This window comes from Tiliqua scincoides, chromosome 5 (genome assembly GCF_035046505.1).
Source record: "Tiliqua scincoides isolate rTilSci1 chromosome 5, rTilSci1.hap2, whole genome shotgun sequence".
NCBI classification, from domain to species: Eukaryota; Metazoa; Chordata; class Lepidosauria; order Squamata; family Scincidae; genus Tiliqua; species Tiliqua scincoides.
Window position 1 is genome coordinate 90201969 of NC_089825.1, and position 22622 is coordinate 90224590.

At 45.0% G+C, this 22622-nt stretch overlaps 1 protein-coding gene across 2 annotated transcripts in view; it reads left to right on the forward strand.

The window, feature by feature from the left end:
- The first annotated feature begins 10828 nt into the window (after positions 1-10828).
- The window catches only part of PDK2 (pyruvate dehydrogenase kinase 2), a 33117-nt gene continuing 21323 nt past the window's right edge, over positions 10829-22622 (forward strand). The window contains exons 1-2 of one of the 2 annotated variants that reach the window (XM_066631311.1): positions 10829-11034; positions 17738-17879. In XM_066631311.1, the coding sequence (XP_066487408.1) occupies positions 10914-11034; positions 17738-17879 (263 nt within the window). In that variant the 5' untranslated portion in view covers positions 10829-10913. The remainder of the gene's footprint in view (positions 11035-17737; positions 17880-22622) is intronic. The other variant, XM_066631312.1, reaches the window with a different exon arrangement.

Genomic DNA, 22622 nt, shown 5'->3' on the forward strand with positions numbered 1-22622 from the left:
AACACATATCTATTCTGGACCATACTTTATGACGTGTTGAAAAGTGAGTATATTGCTTTTTTCCTGGATTGTGGACTCTCCATGTGTCAATCAGATTAAATTCTTCTGCCAGTTGTAAAAAAGATTTAGGTAAGTTTCCTCCTTTTTTCCCCCTCTTACTTGATCTATCTAAATTCATGTCAAACGTTGAATTAAAATCACCCAACAAAATCAGATCATATTCATTCAAAGGAACCAATTTTCTATGTAATTTTTCATAAAATTTTTCATGTGAGCATATATATTCACTAAGAAATTATTAGTGACTCAGTTTTTTGGAGGGTCACAAAACTGAGAAGCTAATAGCTGATAAGAAAATGCATTGAGCCTATGGAACTGAAACTGAGCCTCACCTGTGCATTTACTCATGAATAGCTGACAATGGCTTGGATCTTACTGAAGACCCAGCAAAGGGAAATGCAAGGCCACCAGAATGTTCCCAATTCAGTAAAGCTCTTGTAAAGCTGGGTGGGTCCCAATACAGTATTATTTTAAAAAGTGGTTCCTGGTGCTAAAACGTTTGGGAACCACTGCATAACTCTGCTTTTCCTGCTACCTCTTTTCCATGATTGAAGTGTCTTGATGAAATTGCTTGCCATGTTTGTCATTGACGGCATCAAGATTCTCAAGTCCCTTGGCTGGCCAGGAGGGTCGCAAACATGCCATAAGACTCTTCCCAAGAGTCGACTAGGCCAGCACGCGGAGGCGTGCCGGTCTGCGGAGGCTGAATTCAGCATCTGCGCCAACTGAGGATGCGCCGACGGAGGCTGAATTCAGCCTCTGCGCCTGCAAAACGGAAGTGCTTTGGCCCCACTTTTACTGAGGATTTCAAGCCTCGGGGAGCACTGTGGAGGGTTGCACAGGGCTCCCTGCAACTCCAGCAGCCCTACCTACTTACAAGTAAGTGCGAAGCACCTTGCCCCCCCTTCGCGACATCATCCTGGGGATTGCGTTGCTGCCTTCCCCCTTCCCCCGCCCCTTAAAAGGATAGGGGAAGCGTTATACAAACTGTTGGGTCGTGACCCACCAGTTTGAGAAACTGCTCTAAGAAACTCAGGGTAGTGTGCATGGTTCCTCCCCTTTTATCCTCACAACAACAACCCTGTGAGGTAAGTGAGACTGAGATATAGTAATAGTCATGACATGAAATTAATAATAATAATGACCAGAAAATATATGCAGTGAATATTTCCCCACAAGCAATGGATGAAATTACACATCAAATGATAAATAACATGATGGTATTATTCCTGAGAACCATGATTTCCACAATTTTGGTGACTAGTGGTGTTGCCCCCCAGGGATGTCACATTACTAACACCTTATTGATTCCATGCTGGGTCATAATAACATCTCATTGGCTCTTCGAAAAATCAGCCTCGTTCGTCCATTTTGAGTTAAGGAAATGTAGTTTTTGTTACATAAGATAGTTGCATTTTTGTTTTCTGGTTTTTTGGCCATAACTTCAGATAGAATGGAGATAGTTCACTCCATTTTTCTCATTGAATTATGCTGTAAATTCTGTATCGAATGGTATATAACATGATGGTATTATTTCTACAAACCACGATTTTAGCAATTTTTGTCACTCGTGGTGTCCCCTGCCCTGAGGGCTGGCACCCAGGGCAGATCACCACTCCACCCCTGCTAGCTACACCACTGAGGCCAGTCTGCCACCTTCCTGTATATACAGTACTAAAAAAAAATCATAACCAATTGGGACAAATAGGTCAAATCTTTCAATATATCTACTAAGAAAAGCTTCATCACAGAAAAATGGTGGGTAATAGAAAAATTCTGATTGCATGTTTGAATTCAGCATAAAAAGTTAAGTTAGAAACACCTTCATTGGTGGGCCACTGGGTGGGCCACTGGAGCATTTGGTGGGCCACTGTGAGATAAAGGAAGCTGGACTAGATGGGCCTATAGCCTGATCCAGTAGGGCTGTTCTTATGTTCTTATTGCTCCATGTGCCAAAAATCACATTGACAAGTAGTGCCCACATAGAGCCTAATAATGTGAGAGCAGGAATAAGGGAGCATTAAGTGATGGCCCACTTCAGCCTCATAATTTAAGAAAGAAAAGAAGGAAGAAGAGAGAACTTGGTGTGGAGTTCTTGAGCCTGATGAGGAAGGGGAAAAAAAGTGAGAGCTCAGTGGGAAAGGAAAAAAGTAGCTAGAAACAGGTAAGCAGTGACCAGGTGTAGCTTGATAAAGCAAGATAGAAAAGGTATAGAGGCCCTTGCTGGCAGATTTAGCTTGATAATTAAAAAAAAAAAAAGGAATAAAAGAGAGTTAAAAGTGTTGCCAAGTTCATCCTGATAATGGGACAAAAATAGAAGGAATGAGGGAAAGCTCAGTGTGAAAGAAAAAAAAACCTGGAATAAGACTCAGGATAGTAGTGGCCAAATTGAACTTGATACTGTAAGACAGAAAAGAGGGAATGAAACAGAACCATGTGTGTCAAAAAGGCGGGGAGGAGGCATGCTGGGAGGGGGAGAGAATGGGGCAGGAGGAGGGCAGGACCAGTGGAGCTGAGCTCCACCGGATCCCAAGCTCTGTGTTAAGAACATAAGAACATAAGAACAGCCCCACTGGATCAGGCCATAGGCCCATCTAGTCCAGCTTCCTGTATCTCACAGCGGCCCACCAAATGCCCCAAGGAGCACACCAGATAACAAGAGACCTCATCCTGGTGCTCTCCCCTACATCTGGCATTCTGACTTAACCCATTCCTAAAATCAGGAGGTTGCGCATACACATCATGGCTTGTACCCCATAATGGATTTTTCCTCCAGAAACTCGTCCAATCCCCTTTTAAAGGCATCTAGGCTAGACGCCAGCTCCACATCCTGTGGCAAGGAGTTCCACAGACCGACCACGCGTTGAGTAAAGAAATATTTTCTTTTGTCTGTCCTAACCCGCCCAACACTCAATTTTAGTGGATGTCCCCTGGTTCTGGTATTATGTGAGAGTGTAAAGAGCATCTCCCTATCCACTCTGTCCATCCCCTGCATAATTTTGTATGTCTCAATCATGTCCCCCTCAAGCGTCTCTTTTCTAGGCTGAAGAGGCCCAAACGCCGTAGCCTTTCCTCATAAGGAAGGTGCCCCAGCCCCGTAATCATCTTAGTCGCTCTCTTTTGCACCTTTTCCATTTCCACTATGTCTTTTTTGAGATGCGGCGACCAGAACTGGACACAATACTCCAGCTGTGGCCTTACCATCGATTTGTACAACGGCATTATAATACTAACCGTTTTGTTCTCAATACCCTTCCTAATGATCCCAAGCATAGAATTGGCCTTCTTCACTGCCGCCGCACATTGGGTCGACACTTTCATCGACCTGTCCACCACCACCCCAAGATCTCTCTCCTGATCTGTCACAGACAGCTCAGAACCCATCAGCCTATATCTAAAGTTTTGATTTTTTGCCCCAATGTGCATGACTTTACACTTACTGACATTGAAGCGCATCTGCCATTTTGCTGCCCATTCTGCCAGTCTGGAGAGATCCTTCTGGAGCTCCTCACAATCACTTCTGGTCTTTACCACTCGGAAAAGTTTGGTGTCGTCTGCAAACTTAGCCACTTCACTGCTCAACCCTGTCTCCAGGTCATTTATGAAGAGGTTGAAAAGCACCGGTCCCAGGACAGATCCTTGGGGCACACCGCTTTTCACCTCTCTCCATTGTGAAAATTGCCCATTGACACCCACTCTCTGCTTGGACCTCATGGCCTGACATGGATGCTTTAGATTCTGCGCCAGCCCAAGAGCTGCCACAGAATCAAGTAGCCCCATTGTGGGGCTACTTCCCTTTCCTAGGGGAAGGGGGCGAATGTCCCCTTCTCCTGAGGAGCTGCCGGCAGCAGCCATTTTTGGTGCCATGGCAGCCCTGTACATCGGGCAGTTTAGGATTGGGCTGTCTGTATGGTAACATAAAAAAAGAAAAGAAGAAATCCAAGATAACTAAGAGGTGGCCAATCTGAACCAGGTAAAGTATGGAAAAAGAGAAGGGACAGCAGAGAGCACAGTAGGAAAGGGAAAAAAAGGAAAAAGGGAGAGCTAAGTTGTGGCCAAATAAAGCCTCATAATGTAAAATGAAGAGAAGGAATAAAAAGAAGCATGAGTGTGGAGTAATGGAGGGCACAATCCTAACCCACTTTCCAGCACTGAGATAAGGGCAATGCAGCTCCAAGGTAAGGGAACAACCATTCCCTTACTTTTGTGAGTGCCATTCAATTGCAGATTGCACCACCCATCCCATTGGCACAGCTATGTCAGCACTGGAAAATTGGTTAGGATTTGGGCTGGAACCTCATAACTTAGGGGAAAAAATGGCCTAATTGAACCTGATAAGGGAAGAATTATCAACACCATTTTGGTGTGCACTGCATCCTGCAGTGGGGAGGCAGTCAAGGGAGCCTACCCAAGGTAAGGGCAGGTTTGTTACCTTACCTGGGGGCTGCATTGCAGCTAGGCCAGTGCTAGAAAGTTGGTTAGGATTGGGCCCAAAGAGAGCTAAGTGTGGCACATTTGAAGCTGATAGGTGAATATCCCTGGAATAAGGACAAGAGGGAAGGGCAATGAGATGGGGAATGAGACACAGGTAAGAAGTGGCCCATTAGAGCCCAATAATGAAAGAAAGAAAACAAGGAATAAAAGGGAGCTGACTGGTGGAAAAGAAAAAAAGGAATAAAGGAGAGATCATTAGTGGCCAAATAGAGACTGATAATATTAAAGGAAGAAAAGGAAGAAAAGAGTGGCCAGCTTGATCCTGATAACATAGGGGAAAAAAGAAATTAGACACATGATAAGTAGTGGCCAAATTAAGCCGGATAATGAAAGACAGAAAGGAAGGCAGAAAAGAGAATAATGTGGCATCAGATTGAGCCTGATATTATAAGAAAGAAGAAAATAAGAGAGAGCTAATGTAAACTACTTGAACCCGATAATCGGGGGGGGGGGGAGAGCTCTGTGGTATAGGAAAAAAGGAATAAAACACAGGTACTTGGGTGGCATATTGAGCCTGCTAATGTAAGAAGGAAAATGCTGAAAGAAAAGAGGTTAAGGTGGCCAAATTAAGTTCAAATCAAGGCCAAATGAGAAGGAGGAATAAAAAGGAATGATGGTGGTGAAAAGGGAGGATGTTGGAAAGGAGGGAGAATGGGAAAAATAGAAAAGTGTGATCATGGAAGAGAAAGGAAGGAATGGGAAGGAAGGAATAAAACTGATGTAGATGGAGAGATACTGTGCAAAGGCAGAACTGGAAGGCAGAACTGGAAGGAAGGAAGGAAGGAAGGAAGGAAGGAAGGAAGGAAAGTAAGTGTGTTGGAGGAAAACTGTTGGAGGTAGAGGTCAGAAGAATAATTTTTAAAACTCAGGTCTGTTTGTAATTTGAGGCAGAGATAAGAGAGGGAAATGGGGAAGAAAAGAAAACGAGAACACTTCCATATGCAGAGAAACGTTAACACATCTGCAAATCAACATTTTCAACTCTTTCCAAACCAAAAAAGGTGGAAAAGAGAAGAAATAAATGAATACTGTACAGAACAAGAATAGAGCCCTGTGAAATCTACTGTCTTGTGCCCCATGTTCAAAATTTCATTTGCCTTCCTCTAGTAATATCGTGGAGACAGAGGAGTGCTGTTGTTTTCATGATGTCCTTGCTGCAGATGTGGGGAGGTGTTTCTGTCTATTTAGACTCTGGCAATTTTCTTGGACAGAGGCAGCCAGGCCTGCAAGCCCTCCGAATTCTTGCCATGTGCCAACATTATAATAATGTTGGCACATAATAATAACAACATTCTTATAGGGTGGCCACTGTTGCTGCAGTTGGATGACATCAAGGATGGCAGTCCGAGATGTCTCTGGTTGCTTCCACCCTCACCTCTTTCTTGGAAAGGTTCATGCACAGGAGATGAGCAAGAGAAAATGTCTGTGACCAGCATCCATATGGTTACATTGACTCATCCGGTCCAATTCAAGAAAGGCATGGAGGGTTGACAGAAGATAATTTATTCCCATTTGACCAGGAATCAGTTTGACACATTCTTGGACAGATACTTTCAACATCATAGCTCCTCCAGAGTCTTTATTCCTGCAAGGACAACAGCTGTGATGTCTCACAATCTTGTTGCTTCTCAAGTTGGCCTTCCATTAAAGTTAGCAATGGTGATGCCGGATAAAATGGACAAATCTACTCTGGAAAAAAGTGGAAATTCTTTTATTAAATCTTAATTAAAAATAGTGATTTTTCATTGCTTGTTGTCTTATTCGATGGTTCCATCTTTGCATCACAGGACATGAAACAACTTCTCCAGTACAATATGTTAATGGATCACCCAAAAGTGAAAAGAGGTTCTGCCTTGAAAGCTGATTATTGAAAGAAAGGATTCTTGAAGCATGGAGTACACTCTCAGGGCTTCTGAGGGGAATTTTATTGAGGGTACACAGTTTGTTTTGGGTCCCTTCCCAAATGGGGAGCAGAGGACCGCCAAGCAGTGGAGAGGAAAGCAGCGTCGTGGGAGGAGGTGATCCGGGGAGGGAGGAGGTGGGCGGAAGGCCGAGAGGAGGCATGATGGGGAGGTGGGAGGCAGGGGGAGGCGTGCCGGGGGGGAGGGAGTGGGGAGGGAGGGAGGCGGGACCGGTGGAGCGACGCTTCACTGGATCCTGAGCCACTGTGTTGGGCTCGCTGCCCAACACGAATGCTTTTACCTCACCGCCAACCTTTTGCTTGGTGGTGAATCAAGTATCCCCATTGCAGGGCTACTCCCTTTACCCAGAGGAAGGGGACGAAAGTCCCCTTCTCCCAAGGTGCCGCCCGTGGCTGCCTTGGGCACGCAGGATGTGGCGGCAGCCATTTTGACTGCCACTGTGCCACACGCCTGGGCGGCTCAAGATTGGGCTCTAAGTCTACCTGCCCATATGGTATTGGCAGCTAGATACAGTAATACACATTACTCTCTATAAAATATTTTAAATATGTATAGAAAATCATTGCAGAAAATTAGCATTCTTGTATTTAGGCTCACACCAGAATGGAAAGTGTCATGTGTGTATCAAAACTTAATTTCCCCAGCAGCTGTAGTCCCGCAGCTTCTCACAATAAGTGGATCCACAAGCCACAAGAGACACTGTTAACAGGCCAGTTTCCACCCAGATTTGGTACTGTTAAAGAGTGTCATGTATGCATTCCTTGGCCTGGTGCATATGGATTGTGACCTCCTCCTCCTCCTCAAAATTGCCTGTTTGATGGTCCCCAATTCCATCACATGATATGCAGCATCACTATATTATCACTATATATCACAAACTGTGGCTCAAGAGCCATATGTAGCTCTTTAACATGCTATATTTGGTAATATGTTGGCTGAGCTCCTTTTAGCATGACAATTAGTATAAAAGGTAAATAAGGCATTTTCAAGCTTTATGATTATTTCCCAGGTACAAACCGACAGCCCAATCCTGAGCTGCCCACAGCGCCTAGGCTCAGTGGCTCTGAGGAGGGCTGCCACCGAATCCTGAGCCTCCTGCACTACCGTGGGAGGCACTTCAGAAGAAGGGGACGTTCGTCCCCTTTCCCCGAGTAAGGGAATGGGCTATTCTCTTTATCGCCGACCAAAAGGTCGGTGCTAAAGTAAAGGCGCTCGTGTAGGACGCGCAGCCCTGCATGAGCGCTCTGGATCCTGGATCTGCACAGGTCCATGGATCTGCCTCTGTCCCTCCCCCTGACACGCCTCCCGCCCACCCCCTGGCATGCCTCCCACACACACCCCCCCAGCCTCCCTCCTCCCCGGAACACTTCCCCCACGCCCCCATCCACGCCCCCGCCTCCTGTTCCACAGCCTGGCGGTCCAGGAGACCGCTGAGCTGCGGAACCTGGGCCACTGCCCGATGCTAACCCAGCACTGGCTGCGCTGGGCTAGCACTAGCGGGAGCCCAGTGGTGAGCCCCGCAAACGTGGCTTACGGCACGTTTGCAACTGTGGTCCACAGGATTGGGCTCTGAGGCTGCAATCCTAACCACACTTTCCTGAGAGTAAGCCCCATTGAACAAATTAGGACTTACTTCTGAGTACACCTGGTTAGGATTGTGCCCTGAGAGTACACAGTAAAACAGAAGTTTAACATTCACAATGAGTAAATACATTTAAGAACTGAAATGCTTCTTAAAGATTGTGGCTCTCAGACATCTGAAGTTTATCGTATGTGGCTCTTACATTAAGCAAGTTTGCTTATAGTATATACTTATAGTATATAAGTATACTTTGTTTATAGTATATACTTTGCTTATAGTATATACTTTGCTTTGCTTAGTATAGTATATACTTAGCACTATATACTATATACTATAAAAGTGCTAAGTATATAGTATATACTTAGCACTTTTATAGTATATACTTAGCACTTAGCACTTATACTATGCTTTGCTTAGTATAGTATATACTTTGCTTGTAGTATATACTACTATACTATACTATTCTACTATCAGTTCTGCTATACTTCTCTCAGTCCTGACTTGGCCTGCTTGTCTAACTTGGCAAGCTGCCACTGACTCTAATGACAGTGCTTCTAGCAGCCCTTACAAACAATATATTCAGCCAAAAAATTCCAGCATAGAGATACTGATGGTACAGGAGCCAGCCTTTCAGCTTTCATCAAAGTATATGCTATAAGTGCATAGGTCTTCAAGGTACCATAAGACATTTTGTTGTTCATGCCAAGAGCCTTTCGGAGACACTTTAAGGAATTTTTCACCTGTTGAATCTTGAAAGGGGGAGAAATACGAGCCATCACTTTTTACAATAAAAAAGAAATGGGAAAATGTGGGTGGAGAACAAAGGAAAGTGGAATTAAGCAAACCTTTTTCTGGCATTGGTGAATGGGAATGGCTCAGGGACTTGGGCTGACAGGAGGAGTGAAGCAAGGATCAGGTACCTAAGAGGAGAGAAGCAGGTGTGCAACTCACTCCTGTCCAGGTTGGCTTAGAAATAAAAACAAGGAGCCTCGTAGCACCCTAAAGGCCTCCCGGATTTGTTTGTTTGACATGGACTGTAGCCCACAAACACTTCTGCTGAAATAAATGTGTTTATTTAAGGCGCTTCCAGCGTCTGTTGTTTTTGCAGCAACAGATTAACAGGACTACCCCTCCAGAAGCTGTCACTCAGAAGTCTCACTAAATTTTAAACTAAAAACAAGCAAGGGAGATATCAACAAATCTGGCGCGCTGACATTTTGAGTTTTGATTTTGAACATCTCGTGCTAGCATAGCAACCATCAGTGTGGACCGGTGGTGATGGCCGTCCACTTCAGGGCAGCCTAGATATCCTGGTCATTTATGAAGATGCATTGCTTGGCTTGCATGAAATGCTCAGACACACCAGCTGTCAACTGGGGAAGCAGAAGAGAAAAGCAAAGAAATCTCCATAGTCAGACATCTCTCAGGTTATTTTCACAGAGTGTTGATCAGTGTTGTGGCCAGACTCACAATCAATGAACAAATTCATCATCTTTGATCACCATGTCTAATATCTAATATAGGGCGCAATCCTAACCCACTTTCCAGCACTGACACAAAGGCAATGCAGCTCTGGGGTAAGGGAATAAACTTTCCCTTACTTTGAGGAGGCCTCTGTGAGCGACACCCAACTGCATGTAGCATTGCTATGTCAGTGCTGGAAAGTTGGTTAGGATTTGGGCCATAGTCTAATATAATAGTTAATTAAAGTTCATGATATTAGTAAAGTGCCCCTTCTTCTTTGCTGGCCCTTATGCCTGGAAACTCCCTCCCAGGACACACCTCTTAAGACTTTCCTTACACCTTTCCTGAAACCTTAAGACATTCCATTAATCTTTTTCCCATCCCTATTGAGAATGATTGGAAGATCATTGCGACAGAGAACTTTATTTTGTGTTAATGATGGTGGCACAACACATTACTGCATCATCATCATGCAATAATGTGTTGTGGCCCATGCATATGTTGCTGCTAAGATTATTAACAATGCAGCATTATATCAATCATATTTTTGTGATTATATATATATATATATATATATATATATATATATATATATATATATATATATATATATAGTTATAATAGCAATGTAATATAATATTATAGCCATTATTGTTCTTCATATTAATAATACAGTATAATTATATCAAGTCATATAACAATACTGTGTTATTAGCACTGATATTGTAATTAACAAATAATTTAAATAACAGCACTATTATAACTATATATATAGTTGTTATAACATACATATATAAAATATATACATATGTATATATAAATATATATGTATGTGTGTATACATAAATATAAATATAAATGCACACACACATATATGCACACACACATCATACATATGCACACACACATCATATATACATACGTACATGTACATATACATACATACATGTATATATGTATGTATGTATGCATGTATGATGTGTGTGTACATAAGTGCGTGCATATACATATATAGATACACACACACGTACAACAGTTATCAGTGTTGCTCCCAATAGCAGCAGCACCTGCACGGGGAGCAACAGCGCTGCAGACCACAGAAGGTTAAATGGGTGGGCCGAAGGAGCCACTGAGCCTCCTCCCCCTCCCCTCCCCACTGCCACGTGGTGCCGCTCGCTTTCCATTGGCCGCGGGCGCCTTGTTTTTGAGCGGCGATAGGGCTGCCGCTGTGGGCGAGGGCGGGCCCTGGTCCTGATTGGCCGAGAGGCGTCCGGGGGCGGCCCTTTCGGGGTCCGGGTGCGGGGCCGCCGGGGCCGTCCCCAGTCGCTGCCTGCGGGTCTGCGTCGCCCCGTCGGGCGGAGAGGCGGCCGGGGCCGGCTGCGGGGGCCGCGATGCGCCTGCTGCGCTGCCTGCTGAAGGGCTCCTCGGGGCTGGCGGGGGCGCCCAACTACATCGAGCACTTCAGCAAGTTCTCGCCGTCGCCGCTCTCCATGAAGCAGTTCCTGGACTTCGGTGCGTGCGGGGGGAGGTGGGTCGTGGCCCTCCGGGGTGGGTCCTGAGCCCTGCCCCACACAGCGCTCCCAGGGCAGCTGCCGGGAGGCGGGAGGCGCTGCTGGCCCCCGCCCGTGGTCGGAGAGAGGCCCTTCATTCCCTCCTCCCCCCGGACTGAGCAGGTCTCTCTCTCTCACACACACATCCCCCAAACATCACACACACATCAACTGTCACACACACCTCTCACACACCCCCAAATATCACACACGCACTTCCCAAATATCACATACACAGACACGCATATTACACACACACATCAACTGACACGCACACACCCCCAAATGTCACACACGCACCTCTCACACACCCCCAAATATCACACACACACAGACATGCGCATCACACACACATCAACTGACACGCACACACCCCCAAATATCACACGCACACACCCCCAAATATCACACACACAGACCCGCACATCACACACACCAACTGACACGCACACACATCCCAAATATCACACACACACTTCCCAAATATCACACACAGACACGCACATTACACACACACATCAACTGACACGCACACCCCCCAAATATCACACACACACCCAAATATCACACACACACATCACGCACACACACTTCCCAAATATCACACACACAGACATGCACATCACACACACACACCCCCAAATATCACACACATCACATGCACACATCAACTATCACACACACGCATCTCTCATGCAACAGCAATATCACACACACGCATCATATACCCCCAAATATCCCACACACAGATACACACATCAACTATCTCACACACACACACACACACCAACTACTGTCTCACACACCAGACATCTCGCACACACACACCAACTATCTGGCTTCTGGGGAACACCACAGTCATGCTGGGGAACTCAGCCGTAGAGTGGGGGGGGGGTCTTATTGGAGAGCATAAGAGGCAGTTGTGAGTGGCAGGAGAAGTGAAAAGGAGAAAAGGTCATGTGGGTCTGACTGCTTTGTAGAAGACCAAGTGGTGAGCAGGTGGGTGATTAGGGGTGGGGTGGGGGCCTCCAAATGCATGGAAATCTCTATTTCTAGCCTGCCCTTCTATCAAGGAGCTCAGGGCAGTACACGTGGAATTCTTCCAGATAGGTTGAAATGTGGCTTTTGGCACCCTCAAGATGAACAGGGCTCATGGTGGTGTATACTGGCTGTGTCTGAGAATTCGTTCCAACAGGTGGTATGAAGGGTCTGTCCATCTTTGTTTCTCACTGTTTCCCATGCACGTGTGCATGAACATGCAGAGGAGAGGGGGCAAAGGATGATAAGTGTTAGGCCATGAAATGCAAGAGGTGCAACCAGTGGCATGGCTTTGCAAAATGTATACTAGAAGTAGAATGGTTCTTCACTTGGGCACCTGGCTGGAATTTGTCTCCAGGCAGATACATTGCTCAATGCTGCCCTAGCCTGTCCAGTGAATAGATTTTATGACCTAGATCAGGGGTGTTTTGACCTAGATCATAAGGCCCCGGGGGGCGGATGCGACCCTCCGAAGCTTTTTATCTGGCCCTCAGGCTCTCATCTGCTGAGCAGTGTTGTGGTGTTACTGCTGAAAGGGAAGCCCACGTGAAAATTGGGTTCTCTCACATCTTGAAATATGATCAAGATTTGTGTATTTTCTCTTCTGTTTGCAGCTAATGAGTTTCTAAGTAAGAAAAAGTGCTTGTTTTTGATTATGAGCTGTTTAATGACATCACTTCCGGTCCTCAGCAGGCATCATGAATGCTATTTGGCCCTTGGTATGAAAAAATTTTGACACCCCTGACCTAGATCAATCACATTACCTCTGCTCTGCAAATATGATAGAGAAGTGTCATCCTAGTTTGAGTTTCCAGAACCCCTTTTCCCCTTATCTGTGGAGCAGTGCCCCACTGCCTGAGCAGATTGGCTCTTCCCCCCCCTTCAAATGCCACACATTTCCCTGTATCAAGCTTCCATGACTTTTTTGATAGGAAGGGATTTCCTTCTCCCTTTCTTAAGTGTCTGCCCCCTCAGTGGCCATTTGACTGACAACCACAGAATTTACTTTTTCATATGCCCACATTGTTAAATATATTTATTTATTTAGTCATGTTTTTATATTGCTCTTCTTCCAAGGAGCTCAGGTTGGTATACATAGTTTCCCCCCCTCTCTTTGTCCTCACAACAACCCTGTGAGGTAGGTGAGGTGGAGAGATAGGGACTGACCCAAGGTCACCCAGGAAGCTTCATGGCTGGGCAGGGATTTGAACCTGGATCTTCCAGGTCTAAGTCCAACTCTTGAACTACTACACCTTCCTGGCTCTGTGGGAACCAGAGAGAAGTAGTGGCTAGAATGATGGCAACTAGAGACCTGGGTTTGAATTCATATGAACCTGAAGCGGAGTGGGCGATCTTGGAGAGATTGTCTTCAAAAGATTGCTGTTAAGGTTAAATGGGGAGAGGAAACCATGTATACTGCCCTGAGCTCCTTGAGGTAAGAGCAAGCTATAAAAAGATATTCCCATGCATTTGAACCCCCCCCCACACACATACCCATCTGCAGTTAGAAGTAGTTAGCATAACCTTTTCTCATTTTCACCTCCTATGTGCCTCATAAATATCTTTCTTTTATACCCTCCAATAATACCCCCCCCCCCCAAATGTGTCACTTCCCAGAAGCCATATACCTGACTCCACTCTCAGCTTAATAAGACTGGTCAATTTCTGTTCTCTGCAAAGTGTTTGCTATCAGATTTTGCACTCTTTTTAGGTTAATAGCCTGTTGTCCCCTCTGTGTCATTTTTTCAGAGGTGGAAGGCAGGGATTCAAAGCTGAGGAATGAGGAAAAACAGTTTTACAGCACATTCCTATGCATGTCTATTCAGAAGTAAGTCCCATGGTATGCAGTGGAGCTTACTTCTGGGAAAGTGTGCATATATGATTGCAGCCTTAATCACTGACGACAGGAGCAGAGGAAAACAACTTGCTTTCATCGCAAAGACATTGCGCCGTCCTCTGTTCATGCTGTTGGGGGGGGGGAATTTGTGTGCCCTTCCAAGGGCACGGAGGACAACTGGAGCTGATTGGGAGAGCCTGGGCATTGAAAGGCAAAAATGAACTTCCCCCCAGTCCCACGTATGTGTTGTGGCTCCTACTCCCCCCTTTTTTTCTGCAAAGCTTATTCAGAACGGTGACCATGTTTGTTTTTTCCCCCCAAAACAGTGCCACTAAATAGAGCGCACGCTGGGATCTTCGCCTGGTGTGGGTGACGTGTATTAGAATCCACAATAGACACTGGGAGAAGGGCTTGTTTTCTGCACCCCCCTCCCTTCCAACAATCTTGCACGGCTCAGGATGCCTCCCTGCATTTTGACCTGGGCACATTTGCTTTAGTGGAGCATTGGGCTGGAAGAGGGAGGGACGGAAACCTCGAAACTGCTTTGGATTTCATTGGATTGTGCATAACCCAGCCCGCCTCCTCCTGCATGCCTTTGCTGACTGTAAACTGCCCCCCCCCCGTCTGCTCTGCAGCTCTTCTTCTGAGATGGCCTGTGTACTCCCAGCTGCAAATGATCTTGCCTCCTCCGAACACCCCTTTTCAAGCACCCTGTCAGCTTCGGTAGTAAAATAAATGCGTCCTGTTGCCCTCTCCTGACTTTGCACAGATCCCTTCTGTACTGTTTGCACCACCCCATCCATTGCAACATTGCTTCTATTCAGTTTGATTTCTCGAATGGGAGGTGGAGGGTGTGGAAATATCATCCTTTGCTCGGGGATTAAAACTGGATTTGAAAATGTTTTTGTGCTGTTTCTGTCGAATGCATTGCAGCGGCTCTGCTGTTCTAAGACTTAAATAGCTCTGTAAAGTAAGCAGAGCGTTTAAAAAAAAATTGCTGAGCTTCTTGTATTCTGAGACTGAGCCCTGGCATTGAAAACAGATTCCAGGACCAGATCCTGATTTGCATGAGGTGGATTAAGCTACTGTTGTTTCTCTTTTCCCTCTTGCTGCAAAAATTACCATTAAACGATCATGGCTGTTTTTAAACATTTATTATGTAAGTGTACTTGGAACAATCAGACATGACAATCAGAAATGACACATTTCTGTCAGACATTCATGACAATCAGACATGACAATCAGAAATGACATACTACAATTAGAAATGACACATGATGATGCTAGGAATCCCACTCCCAGTTCTGAGATGAGCAGCAGGAATTGGAAGTGGTAGTGGTGGTGCAGAATGAGCTGTGTTAGGGCAATATGTAGGATATAGACCTTTCCAGTCTTGACCACTAGAATCCCCATTTTAGCTGCCTTTGGTTCTTAAACCTTGAGCGGAAACCGACCCTGCTTCCTTTTCAGTTTTATTTTTTTTTTCAGCCATGAGGTCTAGTAACTTGCTTTCAATAATGTTGACTTTGATGCTTCTGTTGCAGCTCTCGCTTTCAGTGTTGGATATCTTCTTCTGCATAGCAAAACTGACAGAATTGGTCTGAGGCAGATTTCAAGACTTACTGTGGACTGAGCTTTTATAGGCAGCAATGCACAGGAATAAATACACAGTTGGGGGTGTGTGCAGAGAGCAGTACTGTACAGTATAAGAATTGAGATGAAGGTAGCACTTCCAAAAACAGAGACCGTTCATGGATTCGTCATGGAAGCCCTGTTTGGCTTGTGCTGGGGAGAGGGGGAATTGGCATGCATTGCCTAGTTCAGTGGTTCTCAAACTTTTAGCACTGGGCTCTTCATTCTCACAGTGACCCATTTAGGGGCAAAATGTTAGGACTATTAGAAAAGCTGTGTGTATGAGTATGTGCTAGAACATTGGTTCTTGCACATTTAGCACCAGGACCCTCTTTTTAGAATGAGAATCTGTTAGGACCCGCCGGAAGTGATGTCATGACCGGAAGTGACATCATCAAGTGCGAAATTTTTTTAACAATCCTAGGCATCCTACCCTCACTTATTCCTGGGTAAGTCCCATTCACTATCATTGTTAAAAGCATATACATATTAGCCTGTTAGGTCTGTAACGTTTCCCCAAAGAAGTATCTGGTGATGACATCATTGCCAGTTCCTTCTGGATTGGGAGGCCATATGCGACATGATGAACACCAGCAAGAGGCTCAGGGTGGACAGGGAAGCTTTTTCAAGTGTGGAAAAGCATGCTTTGAAGCTTCTTACCACTGTTTGTTTTGTTGTATTCCTATTCTCATTGCCAGGCGGCAGGGATTCAGTGGTCCCATGAGTACCACCAGACACCACCTCAAGTACTAGTGGTGGTACCCGTTCCAGTGGTTGAGAAACACTGGTATACACCATTTAGAGCTCTTGAAGGAACGGTAGTAAATGCCCTATTCATTATCCATCATCTAATTTAGTGTTTATAAGCACAGCTCTTTTTGTATCCTCTCCTTTGAAAAGCTGATTCAGCTCTCAAGCAGTGTGGTCAGGTTTGCACAGGTGTGAAAGTTGGGATCCTGCCAGGATGCAAAGCTCCTATTTCTAACTCTGAAAGACTACAATCTCTTAACCAGTACTGGATGGTCCTGTTCTGGCCACTATGCCAATGCTAACATGAACACAGGCCTTAAACACACACTATCCATCCTAGAAATTGAGGTACCCATGCTTGCTTTCTGACCCACATGCCCTCTGGTCTAATCCTAGATGCCAGGGACCTTGCTGTGCACGTCCTTGATGAACATGGCAGATACTTTGATGAACTTTTTATAATTCTACACATAGAGAGCTGGCATTCAGACAGGTTCCAGGAGCGAGCCCTTGTCAATGCTGTTTCAAAGGACCTGCCTCTATTCTACTCTTGCCAAGAGAAGAGTTAAAAAAGCGTATTCTTAAAGTGCATGTTCCTGCCCTTGAGCTGTCCATCCAAATGAGCATCATCATAGAGTTAAAGGCCACTTCACCCATCCCTAGAGTCTGTTGCTCCGCCAAGATGAGAATTCCTTCCTACTCTGGAAAACAGAGCAGAAGAGGACTCAGACATCTCTGAGGAACATGCTCCTGAATACCAAGTCTCTGAACAGTACGGAAGAAAGGCAATGTCCTCTGAGTGACTCCTAAAGGAGCACAGTAGGCTGTAGGTCGTATAAACAGTCTTGGTCTATTGAGGGCTTGCCTTGGGTCTTCATCCTTAGTTGTCCAACATAGAGCTATGCAGCTCTAAGAGGAAGCTGATGTATTTCAGTGATGTATTGAACCTTTGTCAATTGTAAAAATCCCTATAGGGATTTAGTAAAGCCTGTCTGTGTAAACCACCTTGAAATAAAGTCTGAGGAGAAATCTGAAGACCATGAAAGGCGGTATATAAATACCTGTATTTATATAAAGGCGGTATATAAATACCTGAAAGGCGGTATATAAATACCTGAAAGGAGGTATATAAATACCTGTATTTATATATTATAAATAATAATAATAATAATAATAATAATAATAATATTTTTAATATGCTGTAGTTACAGTACTTAGAGGTGTTTAGGAACAATATATTATAACTACAGAAACTGTATATTCTAAGAATAGAACTGAAACCATTATCTACACATACGTAGATTCTTTTGAGTGGAGGATCACAGACTAGCATGTAGTAATAACCTAGCACATCTGTGCTCTTGCAGCATGCAAGTTATCTGATAACCAGGTGTCTTTTTTTTTAAAGGATCCAGCAATGCCTGCGAAAAAACCTCATTCACCTTCCTCCGCCAAGAACTTCCTGTCCGACTGGCCAACATCATGAAGGAAATCAATCTCCTCCCAGATCGTGTGCTGAGCACCCCGTCCGTTCAGCTGGTGCAAAGTTGGTGGGTTCCTCGTCTTCTCTCTTGTCCCCCCTTCTCCCCACTTACCGGGCATGCTGTTAGACACATGAAACACACAAATGGTCTTGAAGTTCGGGAACTCCCAGGAGGTGGCCTCTTTACAGGTTTGAATTTGCTGACCAAATCAAGGTGCCAATGGCCATGGACTCTTCCAAAGGCAAGACTTCTGCCAGCTTGGCCAGCAAAAGTGGGGATGAAGTTGCTGTAGTGATTCAAAACTTGGTCTTTTCACCTAAAGGCCTGAGTGGATCTAATAGTTCCTTGCTGTGAGCTCAGACAAAATAATGCAAGATTGGTGTGAGTCATGCTCACCTGGCTTGGACCCAGCACTGTGTACCCATATGTATGTATGGGTCAGGCTTTCCATTAGTTTGCACAGAGATCACAGACTGAGGTACACCTGTCAAAGAAGAAATATCATTTTGCTTTCAAAATTCTGCACATTGGTAAAAACATAAGCCTTACTGTAGGATTTGAGAGATGACTAGGAACTCGTAGGATTGTCTAGTACAACCCCTTGGCTTTATGTCAGGGCTTCTCAGGCCTAGTTCCCCTGCCACACAACTTCACTGACAGGGTGGTGAATCTGTGTCTGTGTTTCTTGAGATTGCTTGCATATTGGGTTGCTTCCCTTTGGAAAAGCCCAGGGTTCCTACACGTAGAATGCTAGCATGTCACAGAGATGACAAGGCTAGAACTCTTTCTGACATGCGACTACCTGGTTGGTCTGTGGAACTCCTTGCCACAGGATGTGGTGATGGCATCTGGCCTAGATGCCTTTAAAAGGGGATTGGACAAGTTTCTGGAGGAAAAATCCATTATGGGTTACAAGCCATAACGTGTATGTGCAACCTCCTGATTTTAGAAATGGGCTATGTCAGAATGCCAGATGCAAGGGAGGGCACCAGGATGCAGGTCTCTTGTTATCTGGTGTGCTCCCTGGGGCATTTGGTGGGCTGCTGTGAGATACAGGAAGCTGGACTAGATGGGCCTATGGCCTGATTCAGTGGGGCTGTTCTTATGTTCTTAGGAGATATGTATCCTGGCCTGTCCAGGAGGCTGACTGAGACAACTTCTGCAAGGAATAAATTGGTGGGGACCCGCCCATCTCATCCTCCCACTCACCTTCACTGCTCCTGCTGTTCCTGTATTGGAAAGGAAAGGATGGAGTGGAAGTGTGGAGGAGAGGAGAGTGGCAGGCTATAGTGTTATGCTGGAACCCACTCGACTCCTCTCTATGATGCCTCCTCTCAACCCCACCCCCTCTTCCTTTTCCAATCCAGGCAGCTGGAGGAGCAGAGGCTGGCGCATCGCAAGAGATGAGGGGGCAGCACTTGGCACGCCTTCTCCAACTCTGGGAGGTCTTGGGCTAGCCATGTTCATGAGCGTATAGAAGGAGAAATAAGTTGAATACAATTTGGCTAAAAGACCATGGAAGGCAGGAGGTGCAATCTATGTTTTCTTATGCTTTGTAAAGTACCACATACACAGGTGGTGCTATAGACATAAATAATACAATAATATTATTAAATAAAGGACTAAATAATGCAATCTACCCCACCCACCCGCCCACCCAGTGTGTGCTAATAGAACTAGAACAGCACTTTCTGCTTTCACTCCAGGCATGGAGAGGATCTTGGCAGCCCCAGAGGGCAGCAGCCTTCATGCAGCTGCCAAAGGGCAATGCCCTAGGGAACCCGCTGTTTTGGGACACACAGCTATAGAGTAGCACTTTGAATCTGCTGGATGAAAGGCATGGGTTTTCTCCATCTCGATTATGAGAGGGAAGGGGACTGATGGGCGACATCAGAGCCAGATCCCATATGTGGATGAAATAGTGTAGAAAAACAGGAGGACTGTATTTGAAATTGGTGCAAGCTGCTTTGAGGAACTAGTGGCTAGGAAGCTGGACTACTAAATAAAGCTACTAAATCAGTGGTCTTCAACCTTTTCTGTGCCATGACCAGAATGACCAACTAGACTGGGGACGCACCGCCAACCTGTCCTTCTCCCAGGACCCAATTTGTCCATCCCCCTGCTCCATGCAGTAGTACACCTGTTTTGTATTCAGAAGGTTCCAGGTTAAAGCCCTGACATCTCCAGGTAGGGTTGAGGAGGGATCCCTGATTAAAAAATGAGCACAGATACTCCCCAGTTAGTCTTGGCAACATGGAGCCAGATTGTCTGACTCAGGAGAAGGCAACTTGGTAGGTTCACGTAAGAAATCAAACTAGCTCTTTAAGATGCCGGAGCCAAGCGTGCAGGCGCCGTGAACTTTGTCCTACTTCACGGTGACACGTGACGCTTGTTTGTTTTCTTGGCTTCATGTCTCCCTGTTCTTTTCCCCTCCACATCCCTTGGCAGTTGCCGGAGAAACCCAGCCTAGGAAACACACACCATGAATCCTGCTGCCCTGCTTAGGGGAGCAAAGAGCCCATTGAATTGTGACAAAGCCCCAGCTCCTCCTGCAGGAAGGGGGTGGTTGTTAACCCCTCGCAGGCCACTTAGCTGCTTGTTCTAGCTGCCCAAGTCTTACCTCTCATATTGAAGCCTTGTACCTCCATTTCAGGCAAAAGTATACACTTATTTCCCTTCAGCCAGACTTTTCATGTGTTTGAAGCCATTTCTGCCCAACGTTGCATACATGCAAGAGAGATAAAATGAATACACCTGTGACCTAGGCAGAAATGGGTTAATTCCCATACGCTTTGCCATTGAGGATCACCTCTGGAAGGGTAGCTGTGTCAGGATGTAATTCTATATGCACTTTTCCTGGGAGTGAGCACAATGAGACTTACTCCTGAGTAGACATGTTTAGGATTGTGCTGTTAAACTTGTTGCAGCAAAAAGGCAAAAACAAAACCCAGTGAAGAAACTTGGAACAGTTTCAAGACGAACAGGATTCCTGTCGCTAAAGCTTTTGGACTGCAGCCCATTTTATCAGATGCCTGTTTATCCTCAGCTGAAGGATCTGTATATCTGCAAGCGTGGCACTGTTGAACTAGAATTTATCATAACTCATACCAAGCCATGTTGCTCCATTAGAAAAAAAAATCCCAAAGCCATAGTCTGGTAAATCCTCTGTTCCAACCAAAATACTACAAACTTATGAGCAGCAAGCCATCCACTATGCTTTGTCAGGCTGGATGTTAAGCAATGCAAAAAGAAAGTGTGGCAGTGGGAGGGGGAGAAGATGGACAACAAAATCTAGACACAGTGTCTGGCATTGGAACTCTGATACTATACCCAGTTCCACACACACACCCCCTGCTTCCCTTCAGAGAGAGACCAGAATGTGGTGCAAATTACAACCATAATCCAAAGGTTTATAATCCGTAAACCATAATCCAAATCCAAAAAGATTTATCTATAGCTAGAGATGTTTTCAAACATTTTTATTTTTCACAAAAAATAGTTAAAAAAACATTTTGGGACAAAAATGAGAAGTGCAGATAGAAGTATTATATGTTTTTATTCCAAAGGTGCATTTTTATAAATTATTATTAATTTTACTCACTTTAAAAATATACTAGGTAGGTGGTATAGGTGATATAGTGTGAGCAGATGCAGCCACAGGCATTAAACACGCATCCCTCCCCCCCCTCAGACCAGCCTAACCATCCTAGAGGTGTTAGAAAACGCTTTTACTTTTTTTAGCAGATTTCAGTTTGGTTTTGTTTTAATAAAAATGAAATGTGCAGAATGTGGTATTATGTGGTCTTATTTCATTATCATTGAAAAATCACACCTCTAACCTGTGCCACTTTGTGGGCTTGGGGCAAGTCATCATTTTCACCATATTTGTTACTGTCCCCAATGGGGCCCGTGATCTGAAGGTTGCAAAGATGGGCAAGCCATAATGGGAATAATGCTTTGGAAAAAGGAGCCACAGATCCAATTATTTTCCACCTGTTGCTGCTTCCCTCTTTTCTCCCCCTCCAATCTGGCTACTAGCTCTTGCTCTCTCTCTCTCTCTTGCACATAAGGTACTTGCACCCTCCAGCTTTGCCTATTTTGGGATGAAGGTGAAGCTGATTGGTAGAGTGCTTGTTTTGTACATGGAAGATCTTGTGTTCAGTCCCCACGTCATCAAGTAGGGCAGAGAAAAGCCTCCTGAAGGGTCACTGTTAGCAAAACTAAGCTAAATGAATTTGGTTCCATATGAGACAGCTGCTGTGTTTTTCCTGAATAGGTCCAGTAAATATTTGCTTCCTGGTTGCTAGCATGTGGAATCTGAATCTAATAATAAACATCTTAATAATAATAATGGAGTTTCCCTGCCAGTTCTAGCTAGTTTGGCTGGCAAAATACTTGGCAACTGAGTCTTGGAATTTGGCAAATGACAGAGGATTTTAAAAACCTGTAAGCTCTAGCATTTGGTGAACAGGATATGACATGGCACAAAACTTTAAATGTGACACTGTTGGCTTTTGGGGAGTTTTGAAAGTTTGAATGTCAGAATCTCACTAGTGGTTTGGAAGTTGGAGTTAGACTTGGAAGATCCAGGTTCAAATCCCTGCTTAGCCATGAAGCTTTCTGGGTGACCTTGGGCCAGTCCTAGTCTTACCTACCACAGAGGAGTGTTGTGAGGACAAAAGGAGGGAAGGAACTATGTACACCACCCTGAGCTCCTTGGAGGAAGGGTGGTCTAAAAATATGCAGAATAAATAAGTCCCCTCTCCTTGTCTCCATGGAGGTAGCATTTGAAACATTCTTCGCCAACCT